Source organism: Lytechinus variegatus, chromosome 1 (assembly GCF_018143015.1).
Source record: "Lytechinus variegatus isolate NC3 chromosome 1, Lvar_3.0, whole genome shotgun sequence".
In the NCBI taxonomy this organism is placed as follows: domain Eukaryota; kingdom Metazoa; phylum Echinodermata; class Echinoidea; order Temnopleuroida; family Toxopneustidae; genus Lytechinus; species Lytechinus variegatus.
The window spans coordinates 44,961,388-44,987,288 of NC_054740.1; the positions used below are offsets into that span (position 1 = coordinate 44,961,388).

Below are 25,901 nucleotides of genomic sequence, written 5' to 3' on the forward strand. Positions count from 1 at the left end.
ACCAACCGCGTAGCCAGGATTTCATTTTGGAGGGGGCGGTAAATGCACGCGAAGCGTGCCAACACTTACAGAGCGCGCAAAGCGCGCTCCCTAGGGGGTGGGTGCAGGGAGGGGGAGTTTCCCCTCCCGCGCGAAGCGCGAAGCTTTTAGTGTTTCATAAATTAAAATTAAAAGGAGCCGTTTCTCTTGTTTCAAGTACTTCCAATTTGGTTGACTATATTGCGATTTTGAACCTTGTTTACAAATGATTTTGAATGCACAACAGAGGTATATACATGTACAATGGAGGAAATTAAAATGATAATAACTCCGCGCGAAGCGCGGAAGCTAAAGCGTTTTATCAATTTTTCTTGCCATAAAAAGGGTCCCGAGAAAAGGGTTTTCTCAAAGATATATTGAATACTTTCTTTGGAAAGATCAGATTTGATTAAAAACATTTTAGCAACAGTGCATATTTTTAACTCGCAAAACAGAGGATAAGATTGGTAGAGGAAGATATTACTCCCGCGCAGAGCAATGAAACTCTGAAATTTCAAAGGGCGGACGTTTCATCAAATGTAGATGAATACCCAATCGGCTCTAATTCAATTGATTTTCTAAGATTATTGAACTTCATTACAAGGAAAATAGTGCGCAAAAATAGTTGAAACTTCTGCGATTTATTGAAACTATCTATCTTTATAAAAAAAAGGATGCCTAATTTTTTTGACTTATCCTGAAGCGCTTCATTTTGAATATAAAGAAACTTAAGTGTCATTCAAAATTTCAAACTGAGGGCGCAAAACAGGACAGGAGATGAATGTATACAGGGAAATGACATGAAGTTTAATACAATTTGATAAAAAAATATTGTACTTTTTATTTAATACGACACGAATTTCATACCCTTCCTCTTTTTAAATTAGGAACCTATTTGCCCACAAATTATGGTTGTTTAGTAATGAGCTGAAAAGCGGGAGAAGTTGACTTTATGGAGGTGACGGCAGAAACTGATATAAAGATTTTACCCGCCCGGAGCCGACCAGCCCAGAAGTTGCGCGATCAATTGAAAAAAAAAGATAACTTCATATATTTACTTCGGCCTAACCTTACTCAAATTCATGCCCTAATGTATACAATTTTAACTTTAACTGGCAAGAAGCACATAGCTGAGGTGGAAAAACAGGGTTAGAGAAAAGGTGGGGGAAACAATGGAGAACTTCAATATTGTCATCTAACCGCGCGCAGCGCGGAAGCAAAATTCATTTATAAATTTAGAGCAAGAAGAGTGAAGGAGTTTCTCTTTTGAGAAAAAAATAAAGAATAAAAAGAAAAAAACAACACAAAGCTACCTTCCTTTCTTCCCTTTCCTCCCTTCCCTTTTCTCCTCTCTTTTTTCCTTCTTTTTTTTTCTTTTTGGGGACGTTTTGGGGGGGGGCGACCGCCCCACCGCCCCCCCTGGCTACGCGCCTGAGATAAACGTGTGATTGTGGAAAATAAAACAGATGGGTAAATATGTCATCATTATCCCCGCGTCACCCGCTATACTAAAATGTTCTCGCCGTTCTCTCGCCTTCATTCTATACATTGTAGTTGATCACATGGGGATGGGGGTATATCCACTAGCGTACCAACGGGGGTAGTCTCCTGACGAGCTTGAAGACCATTTTATCATTATATTTTTTTTTTACTTGTTAATTTATTTTTTCTGGTACGAAATCCTATATTTGTGGTTAAAGACCTTTTTTAATTTTTGGGCGCACGAATTTGCCCCCCTGTGAAAAATCCTAGGTACGCCACTGGGTATATCACCCAATATTTCAGGTGATAGGGGTGGCCTGTGTTATCTCGACGAATAGTTTACGTTGGAACATTATATTACTTGTCATGAATCATATTGTATAATAACGAGGGAGAAAAAGACCATTGATCATGATTAATGAAGTATTGATAACCGTATATTTATTTATTCATTTATTTATTTCAGATATTTGAAAAAGGGTAGCCCAATCAGCCACAAGCTGGATTTCGTTGGGGCTCTTCGTTAAAAAACACAAATATAAAACGTGGTGACACATTCGGATATAAACAAAGAATAGAGCATAAATACTAATATTCACAAATTAGATCATGAAATAATCATAATTAACTTATGGAAAATAACAAAATAGATGAAATATGAAACTCTACAGATGTTATCTAAAAGTAAAAGAACATTATATATACACATGAAAAGATAAGATATGTACAAAATGAGGACAAAGAATAAAATAGATTCCACCATTATATTGTCCCTATGCATATCAAATGTTTTTTTTCCCATTTTGCCATTTCCCGTTTAAACTGTTTAATGTCTTCTATGAATCAGAGGTGTTCTGGTAATTCATTCCAATGCAATGGGCCTGTGTCAAAAAATGATTGCTGGTAAAAGGTTGTACGAGCATATGGCACCCTGATTATCATCTTATTTGTGCTCCTTGTTGTTCGAGATGATACTTCTTCTTTATAAATAAACTTATCACAAAGCACGTGAGGATGAGCTTCGTGTAAACATTTATGAACCATTAAGCAAGATGCTCTAAAAAAACACATTGTGTATTTTTGGCCAAGATTATATTAAAAAAAAATGTTCAGACGGAGTTTCCCAAGAGGAATTAGACACCATGTATGCTGCCCTCTTATGTAATTTCTCTAACTTCCTGTGATTGATTTCAGATCTTCCCAACCAGACGGTACATCAGTGCATTATATGAGGCATTACAAAAGCCCAATATAGCTCATTTTGTGCTTTATCAAAATACTGTTTACAGCGACGAATAATTCCTAGTTATTGTTTCACTTTTAAAACTATACTCTCGACATGTTTTTTTAAAGTCGAGATTGTTATCTGTATAATAATCCTAAACATTTATATTTACTTACACATTCCCGTTGACTTCCATTTAACACTATCGATAGCATATTGCTGTCTAGTGATCTTAACTTTTGTTTTGATCCTAGTAGCATAGTTTCGGTCTTGTCACTTTTCAAAATCAACTTGCTTTTGTTGAGCCAAGAGTCCAATTCCCTAAGAGCTTTTGATAGTTTGAGCTCAACCTCTTGTTTCGACCCCCAACAGAAATAGTAGTATCGTCAGCATACAAATTAGTGGTGCCATTTGGTATAGCGTTAGGAAGATCATTAATGAATAAAGTGAAAAGTATCGGGGCTAAGATCGAATCCTGTGGCACACCATTGTAATTCTTAGAGTAGATTTTTCTTTTCCTAATGATGCATATTGTTGGCGGTTTTTCAAGTATGAATCAAACCATTTGATGACATTTGGTCGAATCTACAATGATGTAATTTATCTAATAGTAGGGAGTGGTTAACTGTATCAAACGCACGTCGGAGGTCTACAAAAGCTATACAATTCAGGTATCCTTTATCGACCAGTACATTCTCTGACCATTGATTCACCATGCATAATAAAGCTGTTTCGCATGAGTGCTTAGGGCGAAACCCAAACTGATTCTTATTTAAGTAGTCTTTCTGAGATATATAATCAAATACGTTTTAAGTACACTGCCCTCTCGATTATTTTAGATAAAGTCGGCAGTATAGACACAGGCCTGTAGCTTTTCAGTGTGGCTGAGTTTCCTCCTTTTGGAATCGGTTGGACTCTGGCTATTTTCCAAGCATCAGGGAATATAGAAGACTTTAAGGACAAATTCAATATATATACCAAGCTTCCAATTACACGAGGAATATCACAAATGTATTTCATGACCATCATTTCTTTTCTCGTAATTTTCTCCTGTTTATTTTTAATGAATTCTTTCCAGAAGTTTTCCATCCGTCTGTCAGAAACAGATGGATGTAGAAAGAAATAACTCTAGGATGAATTAGAATAAACGTTTATTTTCTCATACATGACATTATCTTTTAGATATTTACCCTTCCCTGCAACTAAGCACGTGAGGTGTGCCACGTTAATTTTACCAGTCTTTTCAGTGATTTTTGTGAGAGAGGATTATCATCGACTGTCTCATTTGCATAGCACTGAGTTGTGCATATCAGGTTTTTGTGAAAAATAAGCGAAACTTTAAATGTCATTAGTTTCTTATTTTACATCCGATTTTGATGAAATAGTCAGCGTTATGCGTTTACAATTTTTCTATATCAATTCAAATCAACATTTTCCTTGGGTAGACTTGACCTTTAATCAGTCAAGGAAACTCCCGCTTTTGCGAGAGCGACAGAATCTCGAATAACAGGGATTTCTGGTCGCATGACGTAATCTTTTAGGATCTCACCGAATAGCTCTCCTGTACAAAGTGAATGGGGTTTTCTGACATACCCTCACTAAAAAATTCATATAAAAAAGCACCATGGTGGCGGATTTTTATTTTCAAATATGTTAAAGAAAACTAAATTTCTCATCTTTATTCGAAAAAAGAGAATTCGCCACCGTGGTGCTTAGATGCTATTGAAGAAAGAAGACACATTTATGATGAAAAAATGCAAGTAAAAGTTCTCGTAAGAGGACGTTAGTCTCTGCGTTCAGCCTTTGTGCCGCGATACTCCGCTGCATGTTGTAGCCGAACGTGTGATGTGTGTGTGTACTGCGTGTACAAAGTGTGCATAGAGCTATGGTACTACCATGCATGGACCTTCCATGACAATGCATGTTGAAAGTTATTTTGGGTATGGCATTACATAATATCTGATAAGAAAGACTTGGAAAATATATTCGTTCCCATGGTACAGTATATATGTAACCTCTAAACCAGCTCTCCGGCGGTTAGTGCTATAGCTCTATGGTGCTATCATGGGCTAAATGGAAAATGGACATGCAGTTTTCGATAATGTTCATAATCTAAACCATTGCTCACAGTCCTGTTCACTGCTAGCATGGATCATGTCGAATGGAGAATGGTCATGATCATAATGACATGACATGACATCATGATATTGCTTTTAACTAATCTGGGCTGGACGTTTGGGGGAAGTTTGGACATGGATCGAGCTGACAGGCAGACTTTTATAATGCACTTTATTTGGTGACCGCTAGCCCCAATACTTTGCAGTATGTTTGTTTTGAAGGTGAATACAGTATACTTTTTTCCAATTCGTTGGCTTCGTCAACCAGCCAATGATTGCATGTTTAATACGACGTACAGACCTGTATTTGTCATGTTTTGAAATTGCATATCGACTTGATAATTTCCATGACTTCCGCCGGCACTAGTGGAAATAATATTATAATGTATTGATCATGGATTGTGCAGCAGATCATAAGCTGAAGATGAATGCTCAGGAATTAACATGAAAGTTGGATATTACGGATATACATGACGGTGGATCCAAAAATATGGTCTAATTACGGCACATTTAACGTCCGGATTAAGGGTAAGTGATGAACGAAAATCAAATTAAATGCTTGACAATGAATGAGAGAGAGAGAAAGAGAGAGGGGGAGAGAGAGAGGCACATGTTTTACAGATAACAACAATGCACAGTTGTATACACGCGTACACATTTTCACCGCTCTTACCGAGTGTTTCGCACACATACATAAGGGTCTGAAAACAGTCGAGAAAGACTACACAGGGCGAAGGTTTTCAGCGGTGATTCACGCTTCGGTGAACGCAACTATCTCGAAAAAGGGACATTTCAAACGATCTCTGAAAACCGGGAGTTTCCCTGACTGTTAATCATGATTGTTTTATGGTATTTTATGACCATGTTTTATCGAATGGAATATGTGATTTCACTTGACTTTTTAATGTGCATTCTTATTTTCTAGAAACCAAAGTGAATTTAACACAATAAGGGGCCCGTTCCAGAAAGAGTTGCAAACAATTGCAAGTCTTAAAATCATGCATATCTTGATTTTCAGCCTGTCAACAGTGTGCATGTAGGATTTTCGATTGATTTTTTGGCTTGCGTTTAAACGCAACTTTTTCTGCAACGGCCCCCTGGGGCTCTCACACAACATGCGAATTCGATTATTATTGGCGGGAGATATTTATCGTCCATGCCAATAATATGATTTCGAATGATTTTTGTCCCTCCTCCCAGAGCATAATTTCAAATATGTTGCCATGGTAATGGGTAAAAAACAGAGCAAATCATAACCAAAGAAAAAAAAAGCATTGATCCCTGGTCTTGGAGAGCCATATTTCTTTAGTGTGAAATATATCATGATTGCAAAGGGAATTCGATTCCCTTCTTGTGCCTTTCAATTTATTACCTTATATTCGCCTGACCCATATATTAACAAAGGTTTTGAATTCCCCTTACTTTATTTTTTTAACATTTGATCAAAACTGCATTCACATGGATAAAGTATTTTATATTATAAAAATCACAAACAATATTTATTACATTCTTGACGAATGATTAAATGGTGGAGCGTCGTGGCCCAGTAGATTAGTCTCCGGACTTTGAAACAGAGGGTCGTGGGATTAAATCCCAGCCATGACGTAATTTCCTTCAGCAGGGAATTCATCCACAGTGTGTTGCACTCGACTCAGGTGAGGTAAATTGGTACCGGCAGGAAGTTATTCCTCAAAAAGCTGTGTGCACCTGAATAGGTAGCCTAGCTTAGCCGGGTAATAATACATAGCTATACATGACGCCATAACAATATTTTGAAATACTTTGTACGTTTTGCTACAGAAAACACAATCGATAACCCGAACTGCAAATCTTTCACGACATCCCGAACATGAATGGTTATTCCCCGGCCTCGACCATCCCTATGTCATGCACCCAACTGAATTTAAGACCAGATCTTTGTATCTTAAATGAACGTATATCATAAGATTGCTTATTAATTTTAGAACTAAGAGTTCCTTTTGAACTTGCAATTGACAGAGCGCACCAATACAAAACAGAAAAGTACACTGCCTTGATTACCGACATTGAGAATAATGGCTACTGAGTAGATTTCCTAGCCATTGAAATTGGTTCAAGGGTTCAAATTGGTTTTCTTTAAAAAACAAAACAAAACACACCAAACGAATCAAATCTTTCTTTTCTTGAAGCCAGAAGTACAAAATATTCTTTGATTAGAGATAATTTGAGTAAAATGGCGGTTGTTTCATCTTTCTCAATATACTGTGCAAAGGATGAATCCATCTGGGGCGACTACAATCTTTTTGAGCAATAACTCATATTGTTCACTATTTCCGATCTCTCCCCCTCACTCTCCTCTCTCCCTCTCTCGTCCCCCTCTCTCTTTTTTTATAACCCTAGATGATTCTAAAACATACTTCTACTGTTCTGGTATTTCCACAGCTGTGAACATTGCTGATTCAGCATCTACTGGATAAAGACAAACGGTACAGGAACCCATTTATGTTCACAGCTTTTCTGTTCAAGCCTGCCTAACTACCACCATGCCTGTCGTATCCTGCCCAATTCCAGGCTGCGACTATTGTTGCTGCCCTGCTCACGACCCACTCCACAATTCATGCCTCTGCTGGGACGGGGTCTGCTGCCAAGATAGAGAAGGTCAAGAGGCCCACCATAGTTGCAGCCGGTACTAGCGAAGACTGGGCTTACTTCACCTCTCGATGGTCTGATTATGTGGAGGCTACAAAGATTTCTGGCAAAGAAAAGGTCGTGCAACTCCTTGAATGCTAGGATGAGCCTCTTCGCAAGGACCTTACAAGATCCTCTGGTGTCAGCCTCACCACCAAGTCTGAAGCAGAGGTGCTGGCGGCCATCAGGAGGCTTGCTGTGCGTGAGGAAAACACCATGGTGGCTCGAGTGGCGCTACATAACATGCGTCAGGACCGGGATGAGACAGTCCGCAGCTTCGGGGCCCGGTTACGTGGTCAAGCAGGGATCTGTAAGTTCATCATTAAGTGCCCTGGTTGCTCTATGGATGTAAACTACACTGATGAGATACTGCGGGATGCCCTTACCAGGGGGATCGCTGACCCGAGATTCAGCTCGACCTCTTGGGGACAAGAACCAGACCATGGACTTAGAGGACGTCTTCCAGTTCATCGAGGCGTAGGAGGCCGGCAAGCGTTCTGCTTCATCCCTCCTGGACTCTCACGTCGTGAACTCCGCTAGCAGCTCATATAGTAAAACCAAGCAAATGCACCTCAAGGAAGGCCAAGACTTGTGTAACTACTATGGCAAGAAGGGACATTGACGGGGAGCCCCTGCTCGCGTCCGTAAGACACAATGTGATGCCTATGGACACAAATGCAGGCACTGTGATAGATTCCACCACATGGAAAACGTCTGCCGAAGCAGGGACAAACCTAAATGTCTCCCTCCGGTGACCCCTGAGGGACAGGAGAATGCTCTATTTGATTCCTTTTGCTCTGTTCATGGCTATGATTACTCCTGCGGAGGCCATGGCATTCCCCTTGATCATCACGTTTATGACAGCCTTAACCAAGCATGGATCAGAAGGAAGTCTTCCCTGCAACCCTTTGTAGATGTGACTGCTCTGGTTGTCCCTGATGACTACGAAGCTCTTGGATTTCGGCTCTCCTCCCCTACGATGCCTCAATCTACCCCTGCTATGGCTGACACCGGGTGCCAGAGCTGCTTGGCCGGCATGAAGATAGTTCGCCGCCTTTGATTACATCAACGGGACCTCATCCCTGTCAGTATGAAGGTGCGAACTGCCACTAAAGGGGCGTCAGGATTCTTGGGGTATCCCTTTGCGTCTGTCTGGCACGAGTGCCCGAGGCTGTACCGTCCACACGAGACAGCTTACCTACGTCACGGACAGTTGTGATCAGCTCTTCCTCAGCCGAGAAGCCTGTGTTGGCCTTGGAATCATCTCAGATAGTTTCCCACAACTTGATGCGACACGAGACCCGCCCCTACCGGACACGGCTGCAGTCCTTGAGGGGCCTCATACGGGACGTGCCTGTCACTGCCCTCAACGTAGAATGCCCCCACCGCCTCCCACCTCGCTACCTTTCCCGGCAACTGAGGACAACCGTGCCAAGCTTCAGCAATACCTCCTTGATTATTTCAAGGGTAGTACGTTCAACACTTGCGAACACCAACCACTGCCCCTGGTGGATGGCCCTCCCCTTAAACTGATGGTGGACCCAGATGCAGAGCCTATTGCACATCAAACACCTGTACCTGTACCACTCCACTGGCGGGATGCAGTCAAGGCTGGGTTGGATCATGATGTTCAGTTGGGTGTGCTTGAACCTGTACCTGTTGGAGAGCCTGTCACTTGGTGCCATAGGATGGTTGTGTGTGCCAAGAAGAATGGCAAACCAAGAAGGACTGTCGACTTCCAGGCCCTCAATGCTCATGCAACCCGCGAGACACACCACACTCAATCCCCTTTTCTCCAAGCGAGGTCAGTTTTACATGGCAAGAAGAAGACTGTCTGTGATGCTTGGAATGGTGATGGTGACGGCTACTGGTGATGGTGATCACCAGGCGATACGACGAGATTATATCAGCCATCCCGTGCAAGACAAAGTGTGTTGATGACGTCTTACTCTGGGCAGACAAATTAGCTGACAGTTTCTTCCAAGCAGTCGAGTGGCTAGACATCTGTGGTAGGAAAGGAATCATCCTCAACCCTAACAAATTTACACTTGGCGCGGATGTTGTTGAATTCGCAGGATTCGAAATCACTACTGACAGTGTGCGGGCATGCCAGAAATACCTGAAGGCGATCCTTGATTTCCCAGCACCGTCTAATATCACTGATGTGCGGTCATGGTTTGGGCTTGTCAATCAAGTATCGTATGCCTTCAGCATGACAGAGAAGATGTTACCATTTCGTCAGCTCCTCAAGCCCAGTACGCCATTCGTGTGGAATACTGCCCTCCAGCGTGCCTTGGACGAATCCAAGGCTGTTATTGCCGGCGAGATTGAAGATGGCATCAGGATATTCGACCCCAGCAAGCCGACCTGCTTGGCTACGGACTTGTCTAAGGATGGCATTGGCTTTTGGCTTCTGCAGAAACACTGCACCTGCGATGGTACTATCCCCTTCTGCTGTGACACAGGTTGGAAGGTAACACTTGTAGGGAGTCGGTTTACTCATGCTGCTGATTCCCGCTACGCCCCAGTGGAAGGCGAGGCACTAGCAGTAGCGGACGCCCTTGACAAGGCACGATACTTTGTCTTGGGATGCGAGGATCTCATCATTGCCGTGGACCACAAGCCACTACTCAAGATTTTCGGCGACAGGGCCTTGGAGGGGATCCCTAATCCCCACCTGCGTAATCTAAAGAGAAGACACTGTGGTACAAGTTCACAATGTTCCATGTCCCTGGCGTCCGTCACCGAGCTACAGATTGCTTCTCTCGCCACCCTACAGGCAAGGCAGAGAAATTGCACCCCCCAGATGACGTAGCCATGGTTGATGTCGTGCCCCTGTCATTCCTGCACTCACCATCGCTAATGGGGGGCCTTCGGACCTCGGACCCTATCACTGATTCTGTTGAAGTCTGCACACTATCCTCCGCCATGTGTGCCTTGGGCTCTATTCACCTCAAATCGGTTACATGGGACAGAGTACGTTCTGCGACAGCGAGTGATGACAACATGCAGACCCTCCTTGAACTCGTCGAGTCTGGCTTGCCTGAACATCGCCATGCATTTCCTCACCCACTGCGTGAATATTTCCAGTTTCGTGATGGAATTTCTTTGGTTGATGGAGTTATCCTCTTCAATGATCGTGTACTCATTCCTCCTTCCCTCCGGGATGAGATCTTGACCCACCTGCATGCTGCTCACCAAGGGGTTACCTCGATGACTGCTCGTGCTGAAGCTTTTGTCTCCTGGCCTGGCACCACCCCCGCGATCAAAGCCCTACGTGCAGGATGCACTCAGTGTAACCGGATAGCCCCATCCAATCCCAGTGCACCACCGGCTCCCCTGATCTCGCCGGCCTTCCCCTTTCAGTGTATCTGTGCAGACTATTTTCATAACAAAGGATGCAACTATTTGGTCATAGTGGACATTTACTCGAACTGGCCAATCGTCGAGCGGTCTGCACAGGGGGCGAGTGGAGTCATCACATGTCTCCGTCATGTTTTCGCCACCTTCGGCATCCCCGACGAGCTGGCTTCTGATGGTGGCCCTGACGCTTCGCGTCGTTTCCTTTCGGATTGGGGCATCCATCATCGTCTTGCCTCTGTTGCATTTCCACACAGCAACTGTCGAGCTGAGGTTGCTGTGAAGACCATCAAGCGCCTCATCATGAGCAACACGGGCACTACTAGTTCCCTTGATACAGATCACTTTCAACTGGCAATACTTCAGTATCGCAACAACCCGGACAGGGACACGAAGCTCTCCCCGGCCATGTGTTTCTTTGGCCACCTAATCAAGGACTTCATTCCTATTGCCCCTGGCAGATACAAGCCACACAACACCTGGTGTGAGACCCTACAGGCAAGGGAAGAGGCCCTTCGCAACCGTCACATGAAGGGAGCAGAACGCTGGAAGGAACACACCAAACGGCTTCTTTCACTTGTTTTTGGCAACCACGTCCGCGTTCAAAACCAAACAGGGCCACATCCTCTGAAATGGGACAAGACCGGCGTGGTGATTGAAGTACGGCAGCACGCCAGCTCCTTCGCCAAGGCGATCTCTCCGTCGGGCCAGTAGACCTGCATGGCACTCGGACTACGAGATGTCTCTCTAACGTGCTATGACGTCCTTTATGTGTTCTTGGAGTTTCTGTTTTACGCGTTTCTGTTCCTGCTGGTGTTCGTGTTTCCGTTTATTTTGACGTTACATTTTGTTTTTCTTCTACTTTTTGGAGTTAGCTATTTGGAGGAACTTTTTGAAATGGACATTGCTTTTTGGGCAGGATTTTCATATTTGCCACTGACTCGTTTTTCATCGCTTCTCGTCGTGCCAAAGGCTGGGGGGGGGGGGGGAGATAGAGGATTCTAAAACATACTTCTACTGTTCTGCTCTTTCCACAGCTGTGAACATTGCTGATTCAGGATCTACTGGATAAAGACAAACGGTACAGGAACCCATTTACCCCCTCTTTTCTCTTGTCATTCCATCTCTTCTCAGAATCTCAGAAAGGGGTAATCCAGACATCGCTTAGAAGCACTATCGTCTAGGTGTGATGTCGCTTCCGTGTAATGTACAATTTACTCTTGTGAATGACACCTTTCGAGTCATGATTTGAAGGACTGTGTGGAATTAAGGTTTTTTTCATCCCTGGTGGGAGATTATTCCAGTCTTTTATTGTATTTGATAGAAAACTATTGAGATAGGCTTTTGTTCTACATTGAAGTGGTACAAATCGGCTGGTATTGGTTCTTACTGATCTTGGCGCTTCCACCACATATTCAGGGATGTTTACAACAGCTTCCTTATGGTGAGCTTTGTACAATAAAGTTAGTCTGCTGTCCTTTCTTCGTTGTCAAAGAGAAGGCCATTTAAGTGATCTGATTAATTCAGAAACGCTTGTAGTGTGACGATAATCATTGCAGACAAAACATAATAATGATAATAGAGTATTTCTAAAGCGCCAAATCCACATTGATTGTGTGCTCAAGGCGCTGCTATAAGGGAATAAGGAAAATTACACGGTACAGGAAGGGACAAAGATAAGAGAATGACAGTCATGACAATGAAAGGAAACTACTGGAAGGCAATTTTAAACAAATGGGTTTTTAGAGTAATTTTGAAATTATCGATATTTGAAATACTACGAATGGAATATGGCAACTGATTCCACAAGGATGGAACAGCATGTGCAAATGACCGATCCCCATGATTACTTGGATTTATGAACTGTAAGCAATTTATAATCGGAAGATCGTAAACGACGAGGAGGAATGTATGGCATCAACAAATTAACATATTCTGGGGCAGATCCATGGATACAGTGAAAAACTAACAATAATAACTTAAATACAATACGGTACTCGATGGGTAACCAATGCAGTGAGGACAGAACTGGAGTTATGTGAGTAGAGCGTAAGGGTAACAAGAGGGGCTGCAGAATCAAGTCGAGATGATTTCATAGCATGTATAATCTTTTCTGTAGAGGAGCGGGTTAAATACTTGCGAATGATGCCTAAATTACGCAATTGATATCTGACTGATTTACACACGGCTGTGATCTGGGCAGACAATTTCAGGGTGACCAGACGTCCCGTATTTCCCGGCATCGTCCCGTATTTTACTCCTTTGTCCCGGCGTCCCGACAAACCCTTCCCGGGACGTCTATTTGTCCCGTATTTCAGAATATTGAACAAAATGTAGCTAATACATTTAAAAGTGACGAATTTTCATCAAATAACCAACGGATGACGAAGCAGAGACAATAATAAAATCGATAACTAAACTTGCAAGATCCGCGATGATTTTTTTGCTAACCCAATATAAAACCAACTGGCCTCCTGCATGCCTGTGTGTGCACGGCAGGCTACTAGCTAGACATGTAGGATCGGAGGAGATTCTCAATTGTGCAAACAATGACATGATGAACAGTTTTCCACCAAAATAGTCACAAAATCGGCGGAAATAATTAATATGGATTCTCAGAGTACTGATTGGAGATGTAACTAGATCTTATTGTTCCAGCTTTCTTTTTAAGTCTTGTTGTGTTTATGATGCCGCGATGTTTCACCTAAGTTTTGAGTTGACAATGATTCACTTTGAAATTTTATTCATTTCTAAAACAGTTCTAGTTTTTTTAATTTTAAAGATATATTTAAAAATCACCAAATATCATGATTTTTGTTAGATGACTGGATTGTTTTTATTTCCTTGAAGTTTGAAATTTTTCCTTTTGCTTTATCGTTTTTTCTATCCTTCTTTCTTCATCCTTCTATCCTTCCTGCTTCCATTTTTTGTTCCATCTATCTTTATTTTCTATATTTCTTACCTGATCCTTTCTCTCTCTCTCTCCCTCCCTGTCATTTTTCTTTCTTTTCTTCTTTCTAGCGCTTACCTACCTTCTAAAATTTCCTTCATTCTTTCTTTCCTCAAACTTTCTTTTACTTCTCCCTTCCTCTCCTTTTTCTTTTCGTTCTTCCTCTCTTCCCATTATTTTTTATTCTCTCCTCTCTTCATTCTTTCTCTCTTTCCCCTTTCTTTTATTCTATTATATTTTCCCTTCTAATTCTTTCTTTTCCTTCCTTCCTGTTCTCTCTTTTTCTTTCAAAGAATTAGAAGGAAACATTTTTGTTTCCTTCATTATTTTTTCCTCTCCTTTTTCTCTCTTTTTTGTCTTTCTCTCCTTTATATTCAATTCAAAGAATGCCTTAAACCTTTTTTCTCTCGTTTATTCTTTCTTTCATCCTTCTTTTATTCTAACTTCCCCTTCATTTTATATTCTTTCTTCTCAATTAATCTCTTTTCTTTCCTTCATTCTTTCGTTCACCCTCCCAGTTATTTATATTTTTTCACAAGTCTAATACTGTGTAGCCTTTCTTTCGTCTTCTTTCATTCTAACTTTCTTTTATTTTTATTTTTTCTATCTGTTTTTCTTTCCCCTTCATTTTGTTTTTCTTTCTTCTCAATTCATCTCTTTTCTTTCGTCTTTTCTTTCTTTCCTTCATTCTTTCGTTCACCGTCCCTTCCAATTCTTTATATTTTTTTCACAAGTCTAACACTGTGTAGCCTTTCTTTCATCCTTCTTTTATTCTTACTTTCTTTTATTCTTTTTTACTTTTCCCTTTATTTCCCCTTCCTTTTTTTCTTTCTCTCTTCTCAATGATTTTTTTTGTCGATTGTCCCATATTTCAATTTGTGAAATCTGGTCACCCTGGCAGACATAGACATTGTTGAGTCAAACAAAACTCCAAGATTCCTGCATGATTTGGATGGCATAACATTAACATTACCATTTCTCAAAGAGGGAAGTCTTATCTTATCTAATGCAGCTTTAGAGCCAATAAACTGCAGCTCAGATTTATCTTCATTTAATAAAAAAAAAATTGCCACCCATCCACCTATTGATATCGTGAACACAAGCCTCAAGATTTTTACAGCATCAATGGCATTGGTCTGGTTAGGTAGGAATGATGTGTACAGTTGAATATCGTCTGCATAACAATGATACATGTATTTAAAACAATGGTTTCTTAAAATATGTTTAAGACCACCCAAGTACAATGAAATAAGGGTCGGGCCTCCGACTGATCCCTGCGGTGCACCGTGATCTAATTGAGCAGGATCACTCTTTGAATTGTTAATACAGACTACTTGAAACCTTTCAGATAATTATGACTTAAACCACTCTAGAGCTATCCCATCTTGCATGATTGTATGTCTGACAGTGTTAAACGCTGAAGATAAGTCAAGAAGTAAGAGAACAGTAATTTTTCCGTTATCCATGTCTTTCAAGATGTCATTAGATAGATTGACAAGCAAAGTCTCAACGCTATGATGCACTCGATATGCTGACTGGCGATTGTCCAAGAGATCGAAACATGGTTGTCCTCTTTCTTTTTCTTTCTTTCTTTTCTATTGCTTTCCAATTCCTCTTTCTAAGTCTACAGTGCGTATCAAAAAAAAGTTTACACTTACAAAACATCTTGTAAATTTATACATTTGTAATATCCCGATCATTTTTCCACATTTAACATTGGTACAGATCCATTTAAGCAATTTAGGATATAACTTCTGAAAAATATTTCCGCTTGAGTGAGCACCACTTACTTTTGAAAAGTTAGAGAAAAATGATTTGCACAGAACTTTAAAATAGTTACGTGAATAAAGGTAGACCTTAATAATCAAGGACACGTTAAATTTAGCTTGTAAAATTGATTTGAAGATATCTTTAAACTTTTTTAACCTGTTTCCTTGCCCAAAACCCTTCAAAGAGTTCATTGCGCCCCACCCCGTTCCCCAACACATCGAGGCCATCGTGACGATATTTGCTTTACACTGAGCTGTGATTTACATGAAACGGCTTAGGCTTGACTTTCATTTTGTTAACCATTGTCAAGCTTGGGAAGTGTGGAGAAACAAGTATTGATAAAAAATGACATGTGAACCCACTTTAAAAAATAAAAACTTAGTCAAAAAATGCTGGAGATGTCTAATATAAATTTTTGTTGAGATTCAGTTATGTCCTAAGATCCAGCTGGCACAAGAGGGGTAAAGGTTGTGCTTACTAAGTGTTGAAATTTCAATTTTGGTGGGAAAATTGTTAAAAAATGCTTGAATGTATCTATCTTATTTCAATTGACCAAAAGTTCAAGGGAAATGTGAGAGAAATGTTTCGCAGGGTAAGTTTGATTTCGCCCTTTCCCCTTGACACAGCGTGAAAACAAGTATTTCTGCGCAAACAGATTTCTGCGAGCTTTACAAAAATGAACAGTGCTCTCTCAAGTGTAATATTCTGTCAAAACTTTTACTTTCATTTGATAGATGAGACCCAAAGCCAAGATAACATGTGAAAAAATTACCTTCATGGTGTATATTTTTTAATTCCCAGGGCTTTTTCAAATTGTAATTTTTTTTTTAGACGCACTGTATAGTGTACATGTTGAATTATATTATTATATTGACATTGATGACATTCATTATCCATAATTTTTTATGGTAGATTTAATATTGTCCTGATTGTGGTCGGAAGTATTCCCGATATTTACCTACGCTTTGGAGATTAGCCCCCAACCTAATATTTGTAAACTTAGTGTATGTATGGAAAATTCCTTTTCTCTTCTTTTTCTTATAATATTTACTCCAACTTTGTTATTATTATTTCACATACTCATTCTTTTTAAAGATATGTTATATGTATATGTTATTTACCTGTTACATCGAACCTCTGCCTGCATCGACAGTTAAGCGTCATGACCTAGGCCTATCTTAATTTTCATTATATTTTGTGTTGACTTTGTAAATTTCTTTCCTTTATTGTGATTTCAATAAAGTGATATCAAATCAGCAGGGCTCGCTGAGAGAAAAGTTGCCCGAACTGAAGTTGCTTCCCTGGGTAAATATACCGTTATTAAATTGTTATTGTTATCATTGCTATTATTAATATAGTTATTATTAGTTGTGTTCCATTCTTCGCAGATGGAGAATCATGCATCATCGTAATCACATTCTAATACAGTCATTGTGCTCCCTGCTGGAAAGAACACACTGTCATGCATTTTGATAACAGTGTGCTCACATAGTGTATTATTCACAATGTGATACATCCATTGTGGGCCTCTGTGTTCTTTCCAGTACGAATGACATCAGCGATGATTGCTTGTCGGGTGTGATCCCTTGACATCACTCAAACATAATTGGGAATCCATTTCAAGTTCTGATGACCAACCATGAAACTTTATTACGATAGAAACAGGTTTAGAGCACTCGTAACTTGTGTTGTTCTGAAAAAAGGATACTAACATGTTCAAAAATTTAACAGACAAGGCGTGTATGAAGCATTCACGATATTATGCCCCCGACACTTGCTGTAGTCCCATTTGGTCTGACTAATGTTAATGGAAGAGCGGATTATCTCTTGGTATTGTCCAATCTATATAGATATTACATATATACGTGACATTGACACACTGGTTCGGATATACAATATTAAATTAATACCCAATTCGATTTCATGTAGGCCAATGGGAGCGCAATATTGACAGCGATGCGTGACAACTCAACGTACTGACTATAGACATTATCACACATCAATGAGTATCAAGTCATTTTGAAAAATCGATTGTGGCAGATTTTGCAGATTTTGCACTATATAGGTGAGGGAGGGAAATTATTATTTCCTCTTTCTCTGAAGGTGTGGGATTTAAAGTTTCAGAAAATATAAAAGTATAGAAAGTGAGAGTGGACAGAGAAAGACAGCGAGTGAGGAGGAGGGTTGTGAGGGTGTGTGTGTGTGTTTGATTAGACACTATTCAAAAGCAGCCCGCAATCATACCAATGTGAAAGTTTAAACAGATAGAGATGGAACCTGTACGAGCATGAACGGAGGAATGGAAAAGAGAGAAAAGGAGGAGGAGAAGAAGAAGAAGAAGGAGGAGGAGAAGGAGAAGAAGAAAATAAACCCCATCACTTGCACCAATGTGAAATAATATAATTTTTGTTAAACCAATTGTCTGAAATTCAACATATAATTTGTCTCAAAACTTTGAATAAAATATAGGGAAAAATCTTCTCGTATTTTTTTTGAAAAAGACTTAGCAGCTCAGACAATAATCACCCGGTTTTTAACCCGGCCAATTAGTTACTACTGAATCAAGAAAGTTTACCTAAGAAACAATCATGCAAATTTCAGCTAACCGTTATGTGCCCATGCAGCTGCATGATACATTTCGTGAAAGCAGTAACGATTCCCTATACGCTGATTGAGGGTGTACAATGAATATCTACTGCTGATTTTTTTTATGTTTAACTCTTGGCCCATATTTTGCTTGTGCTTACGTCATTTAGTTTGTTTCGCTTTGGGCTGTAAAGAAAACCTAACAGTTTCTTCCAGATAACTCGACGATTTGGTTCGTAACCAACATTGACGTAGGTAATGGCGGCTTGTTTTTTGGTGAAAACGCGTTCTCGACTTTCTTTCCATGTATTTAGATATTTTATCCTATATACATTATAGAGAAATGAAATGTAGCGTGTAAATTCCTTTGAATGATTGAAGGGATGAATTAGGAGAAACATAATCTTGATTTCCAAACAATTATTTGAATGAAGTATCATAGACGTCCATTGGATTTAAAGGCGCTGTCACACCTTGGCGTTTTAGACAGCGTATGCCCGACGTATGGGGAATTTGGTGAATACGCTGGCGTACATCGAATACGTTACGGGTAAGTTTTGCATACGTTAAGAGTACGCTAAAACACGCTGGTAATCGTCGTCATACGGCGAGGTCGTCGAAAAATTTTGTGCAAGCGCAACATTTTTCGACGTATGCCAGCGTATGGCTCATACGTCCCGCATACGCGGGCCATAAGTTGTGGGCAAGTTACGCGATCGTTGATACACGTTGACACACGTTACTCGTAAGTTACTCATAAGTCGATGTACGTCGAGATAAAGTCCAGCGTACCCTAAAACTTACTTCTAATCTATGAGTAACGTGCTTTGAACGTATGTGTAACTTAACTCCAACGTATATTGACGTATGAAGACGTGTTCCGGACGACCACAAAACTTACTGAACGTGTTTATAACTTACAGCTACCGTATAATGGCGTATTGACAACGTTTATAGGAATTGGTATATAAAGGTGGGGTTCACAGGAGTTTTCTTCGGCATGGCGGTGGTGTTGATACGGTGATGTATCGTGCGGTTATGATTTGAATAGTCGAGCGGCAGACTTTTTATAGGCTACGACACGTGTTCGTCAGCGATACGCTGCCGCGCGAAATGCGCAAGTTAGGCTATCGTAGGGCATAAATTGTATATGCCAGCAATACGCAAGGCATTCGTTGGAATACATTACTTATAAGTTAACGAATAATGAGAGAATGAATTATACTGGTCACGCCTGTTAAACCGATAATTGGGACCTTTCGCAATCATCACGGACGCTAGTATTAGGGTCCCCTAACACAAAAGTTAACGCTTAATCATACACTTGATTTTTAAGATTGATTGTGCATTACAGTCAATAGAATGAAACGTAGAAAACTGCTCTACGATCAATGCTAAGCTTTGTGTAACAGGGGGGTTACAGGCCCTACAAATCTGCTTTTCGTGTGCAAAATCCCTTTCCGCGACACCCGTACCGCATACATACATGTATATTACGACTGATGGCTGGAGATATTCAAAATGCAGGACCTAAAATAGATTTATGACATGGAGAAGAAATTGGTTTTTCAAACAAATCGAGAACATATTGAGTGAGGAAAAACTTACTGAATGAAGGCTTAAATATAGATCATTACAGTCCATCGAATCGATATTACATTTAATGTGGATTATTGGTGGATCACTGGCAATTGATTTCATGGATAAGATCAACCTCTCCAGCCGAACATTTCGCATGCGTTGATATGTACACATCATGTGCGATACCTTTGAACTCGTTTCCTTTTGTTTCTTTTGTTTCTTTGTTTCTTTAGTTAACTCCTTATACACAAACGATATGCCTCTCGCACACGATGTGAGGGGCATTATGTTTTACATTCCCAAGAAATGGGGATTAGATTCAAATTCCGGGGGGGACCACTTCCATTGATGAGTGGATACCAGGCACGACCATGGGGTTTCGAAAAGTACCCTAAACATGCTAAACAAGGGAAGCAATTCTTTTTCAGATTATGAAAATGCATCTCTTAACAAGTATTTGGCTTGTGAAACCCTACAAGTATTATATCCCTTATTTCAGCATTTTAAACATCGTTTTGACACCCTTATAAAGTTACATAGGCCTATATACGTAACGTACCTGCCCACTCTGTCCCCTTTTACGGGTGGTCGCTACTGGTATCCACTAATCAATAGAAGTGGGCCCCCCGGGCGGCCTCTCGAGCTCTAGGAGGAGTCAAATGTGGCTTTGGAAAGTCGTCCTCAATCGGATAAATCGCTGTTACCATAGTAGCAACCAGAATTTTGCACACGAAACGCATATTGAATGTTTCCGTCGCAGATGCGAAACGAAAAAAAAATCTCATGTCACACAATTTGCATTGCAGGACTGAGTTTTACGACCATGATGACGGGCCCAAAAAGTCCCTTCCAAAGTCAACGACCGTTGTAAATTAGCGTTCGCGTCCTCAAACGAAAGGTCGGGAATGTCGCACCAACGCATAATGTTCAGCAACGCAGAATGTCGCAGATTGTGACATTATGCCAAGAGCGTCCGATGTCGTAGTTTTTCTAACGCATCACGTCACATGTCGCAACGCATAATGTCGCAGCAAATTGTCAACGCATAATGTTACATGTCGCAGCACATAATGTCGCAGAGATATTTTCTTCAGGACTCGAGCTACAGATAAGATGTAAAATATGCTTTCACTAAGTATTTTTAAACACGAGAAAGAGAATTAAGTGATTTGGAAATCAGGATTACTCTTTGTATTGATATTTATCGGTTTTTCCATTTCGTCTACTGCCTTTTTCTCCACTATCTTATGGTCTGATTATGATATCAGACTCTGATATAATTTCGTCTACCATTAGTTAGTCAACTATCAACAAAGTCCAATAATCTTTTCGTCTAATTACCATCTCGCCTAATAGCCAGCTGGTCTACTAGCCGCTTTGTCAATTATCATTTAGTCTAATTGTATTTTTTCAATTGGTCCAATATCCACTTTGTCCAATATCTTTACGTATATTACCTTTCGGCCTAATAGCCAATTGGTCTAATAACCACTTGGTCTACTCTCATTTCGTCAATGTTCCATTTGGTCTAACTTAATTTGGTTGACAATCACTTTGTCGAAACCCATTTCGGCTAACAATGATTTGGTATCATTGCCATGGGTCCAATCACCGGTATTTTCTTCGGTTTACTGACTGATGGTCTATTATCACTAGGTCTAATCATCAGATTGGCTAGCAACATTCGGGCTAAATCCACTTAGTCCTATTCTCTTTTGGTCTCATGACCACTTGATCTAATAGCCAATTAGTCTAATGACCACTTGGTCTAATAGCCAATTGGTCTAATGACCACTTGGTCTAATAGCCAATTGGTCTAATGGCCACTTGATCTAATAGTCACTTCGTTTATGCGCCAGTTAGACTAATCGTCACTTGGTCTAATTTTCATTTGGTATAATTACCATTTCTTCCAATGTATTTCATTTTCACTTGGTCTAATTGCATTTGGTCTAATACCAGTTCGTCTCTAGGTCGGTTGTTCTAATACTAGTTGGTCTAATCCTCACTTGGTCCATCTTTCATTTGGTCTATAATGCAGTTGGTCTAATCCTCACTTGGTCTATTATTCAGTTGGTCTAATGTGCAGTTGGTCTCATTTCCATTTCGGCTAATTTTCACTTGGTCTAATTTCCACTTCCGCCAATTTCCACTTGGTCTAGTTTCCAGATAGTCTAACATTCATTTCGTATACATGCCTCTTGGTCTAATATGTAAAGTTTGCATAGTGACTTGTTTTCAATATTCTGGTGAAATTTTTAAAGTTATTTTCGCGCACGGCTTCGAATCTTCATCCGTGCGCCCCTCGATATTTGAGTACAGTTAGAGTGACTATATTTCCATCCCCATTTAAAAAAAAATATGAGGATTTTCAAAAGCCTGTGGAGATGAATACTTCATATTCCAGTCCAAAAAGGAATAAATTTAAGCACTTTTTCAAGCACTATGCATGAAAATTCTGGAGTGGATGTGGATGAGAGCGCGAAGCGCGAGCAAAAATTTTAGCCTATATAGTACATGGTGTTTTTTCACCTAGTTGCTAAGAAAGCATGAATGCTTGTAAGCAAGAGACCAGAGGGCCGACGGCTTAAGGTCCTCTCCAAGGGACCGGGTTACCGGAATCAGAAAACCCCGCTCTAATTCCTACTGTGCTATCGCGCCTCTTTTGAGACATAAAAGATTTGTTTTTTTATTTTCCAAGTCTTCACCTCACCCAGGGGCGTCGATCCATTTTTCAGATGGGGGGGGGGGCAAAATCATGGATCAATTTTCCAAAGGCGCTCGATGACACAAAACAAACAAACTCACACACACACATATGCCTATATATATATATATATGTGTGTGTGTACATATATATACACACACATTTATATATATATATATACATATATATATATATATATATATATATATATGTATATATATATATATATTTATGTATATATACATATCTCACCAGCAGATTAATGGGAGCGCAAAGCGCGAGCTGAAAATTTTGATATTTCGATCTGAAAAAAAATTGAGTTTAATGGACTTTTGATAAAGAACAAGATATATATATCCAACAAAAGATTATTGCAAATCGAAGTGGGAGTTGTTTTGAGGTTTAGAACTGAAAACGGGACCATATTCACCTATTTAATCATGGAAAGTATGGGTTTTTGTTACAGAAATGATGCGAGCGCGAAGCGCAAGCTGAATTTTTTTATATTCCAATCTGAAAAGTGGACATTTTGAGCACGATTTTAGACGAAGAACGAGTTGTGTATCTCAATCTCGCTTGCTGATTTCTGTGTAACATTACAATCTTATTTTATTTTTAGCACATGCGGAATTATTGGGGGGGGGGGGCAAAATGATATGTTTGCCCTCCCCCCCAATATTTTCATTGGTGGGGCGATCGCCCCCTGCCCCCCCCCATAATCGACGCCTCTGACCTCACCCTATTTCATTCACTCTTCTGTCACCTTTTGTTTTCCCTCCTCTCTTTCCCCTTCTTTTCCCTTTTCTTTCGTTCCCCCTTTTTTTTATGGGGGGGTGGGCCTTTCCCTGGATCCGCCTATGCCCTGTCGGCGGAAGGTAAAGGGTTTTTTTGCGCTCGGAAGCTGATCTGAACCACAAATCAGGAGTAGTACTGCAACAAGTCGGCAATGATAGTCTCCATGGACGTCTAGTACCAGACCATTAAGATGAAATGAATATGCCTAATGGACGAAATGATGATTAGACGAGATGGTGATTGGACCTATAGGTAATTGGACCCATGGAAACGATACCAAAGGATTGTTGGTCTAAATGGGTTTAGACAAAGTGATAGTGAACCCACTTGATTTAGACCAAATGGAACATTGACGAAATGAGAGTAGACCAAGTGGTTATTAGACCAATTGGCTATTAGACCAAAAGGTAATAATATCGGACAAAGTGGATATTGGACCAATTGAAAAAAATACAATTAGACTAAATGATAATAAACAAAACGGCTATTAGACCAACTGGCTTTCAGACGAGATGGTAATTAGACGAAATGGTAATTGGACTATGTTGATGGTTGACTAACTAATGTAGACGAAATAATATCAGACCATGCGATAGTGGGGAAAAGGGCAGTAGACGAAATGGCAATAAACCGATAGATATTCATACAAAGAGTAATCCTGATTTCCAAATCACTTAATTCTCTTTCTCGTGTCTCAAAATATTTAGTGAAAGCATATTTTATATCTTAACTGTAACTCGAGTCCTGCAGAAAATACCGCTGCGACATTATGAGTTGACAATTTGCTGCGACATGTCACGTTATGCGATTGAAAAAGTACGACATTATGCGTTGACTGCGATATTATGCGTTGGACGCTCTTGTCATATAAAATAATGTCGCAATTTGCGACATTATGCGTTTGTGTTGTAACAACGCCTTTCAACTGTAATTACTTCTGAAATACATCACCGGGCGTCTTGAAAACATCATTGTCTTTGATTTATGAGCTAATCAGAATTGATAAGACTTGATAGGTGCTGACCGTAGCCTAAAAGATCTATTTCTCTTGGAGATTGACACTTCTTAGTCATGGTCCTGTGAGCAGGGTTGCTGTGTATATTAAAGACTGGGCATAGGTAGCACCACTGGACATCAGGTTGAGAAGCAAAATAAATAGATAAATCAATATAGGGCCTATATATAAATAAATCAATATATAAATAAATAAATGAATGAATAAATAAATGAATAAATAAATAAATGAATACAGATGAATTAATAATAATAATTAATCTCCAAGATTTTAGAAAAAACAGTATATTCTCGTACAATAAAATTTCTTATGAATTGTAATATTTTTATTAATTCACAATTTGGCTTTCGTAAAAAGCATTCAACAGTTCATGCAATAATGTTATTAATCGATAAAGTTACCAAGGCAATTGATAACAAATCTCATGTTGCTGGTATTTTTCTGGACTTCTCCAAGGCCTTTGACACGATCAACCATGAAATACTTTTATACAAGCTTTCTCATTATGGGATTCGTGGAAAGGCCTTGGAGTGGTTCAGAAGTTACCTTATAAACAGAACTCAATTTGTGGTCATTAATAACTCCGATTCTCAGATACAGCAAATTTCATGTGGCGTGCCTCAGGGTTCCCTTTTGGGTCCATTGCTATTTATTTTATACATCAATGATTTCCAAAACTCATCCTCTTTATTATCATTTCTTCTTTTCGCAGATGACACGAGCTTATTTTTTACACACAGCAATCCTCAAATCCTTCTTGAAAGACTAAATGTTGAATTATGCTCTGTGTGTGATTGGATACAAGCTAATAAGTTATCCCTAAATTTTAAAAAGACACATTATATGGTTTTTAGCAACTCATTACACACATTGCCAGGTCTTGTTTATATGAATGGTAATGTTTTAGAACAAATTGAATCAACAAAATTTCTTGGTATCTTTATTGATTGTAAATTATCATGGAAAGTTCACATTGATCACCTTCGTAAATTGCTCTCAAGAAATGTTGGAGTCATAAATAAACTTAAGCCTCATTTTCCGCATCACATTTTGAAACTATTGTATTCCACTTTATTGTTACCATATCTGAATAATGGAATTTTAGCCTGGGGAAATGCCTCTAAGACAAAACTTGAATCCATACTTAAAATTCAAAAAAGAGCCGTGAGGATAATTTCTTCTTCTGACTTTCTGGCCATACTAATCCGCTATTTTATTCAAACAAGTTATTGAAAGTAACCGATTTATATTATTATTTTGTTGGTATATTTATGTATCAGCTAAATAAACAGGAATTACCAAGTGTATTCTCTGATTTGCTTGTTCAAAATCAAGAAATCCATTCTTACCCAACTCGACAAGTACACAATTTCCACATTTCCCCAGTGCGCACTGTTCTTGCCCTTAAATCATTTGCTTTTACAGGGCCTTCCTTTTGGAATAATTTAAACACTCATATAATTCAGGCGCCCTCTCTATATTCTTTTAAATGTAGGCTGAAAACATTTCTTTTACAGTCGTATGCTAGCGGTTAAGCGCCTTGCTCGAGTGACTATCTTGTAGATCTCTTTATAATGTATTGAGTATTTTCATTTTATTAATGTCGCTTCATTGCGTTAGGAGTTTTT

The 25,901-nt window shown here is 39.7% G+C and overlaps 1 protein-coding gene across 1 annotated transcript; it reads left to right on the forward strand.

The window, feature by feature from the left end:
* The first annotated feature begins 10,326 nt into the window (after nucleotides 1-10,326).
* On the forward strand, nucleotides 10,327-11,583 carry LOC121430714 (uncharacterized protein K02A2.6-like). Its single transcript, XM_041628077.1, has one exon. It carries the CDS (start codon nucleotides 10,327-10,329, stop codon nucleotides 11,581-11,583), a length of 1,257 nt encoding a protein of 418 aa, XP_041484011.1.
* Nucleotides 11,584-25,901: the final 14,318 nt, after the last annotated feature.

Bases quoted from the DNA above. Each gene is read 5' to 3' on its own strand.
- LOC121430714 (XM_041628077.1), top strand. From the start codon at position 10,327: ATGGTTGATGTCGTGCCCCTGTCATTCCTGCACTCACCATCGCTAATG.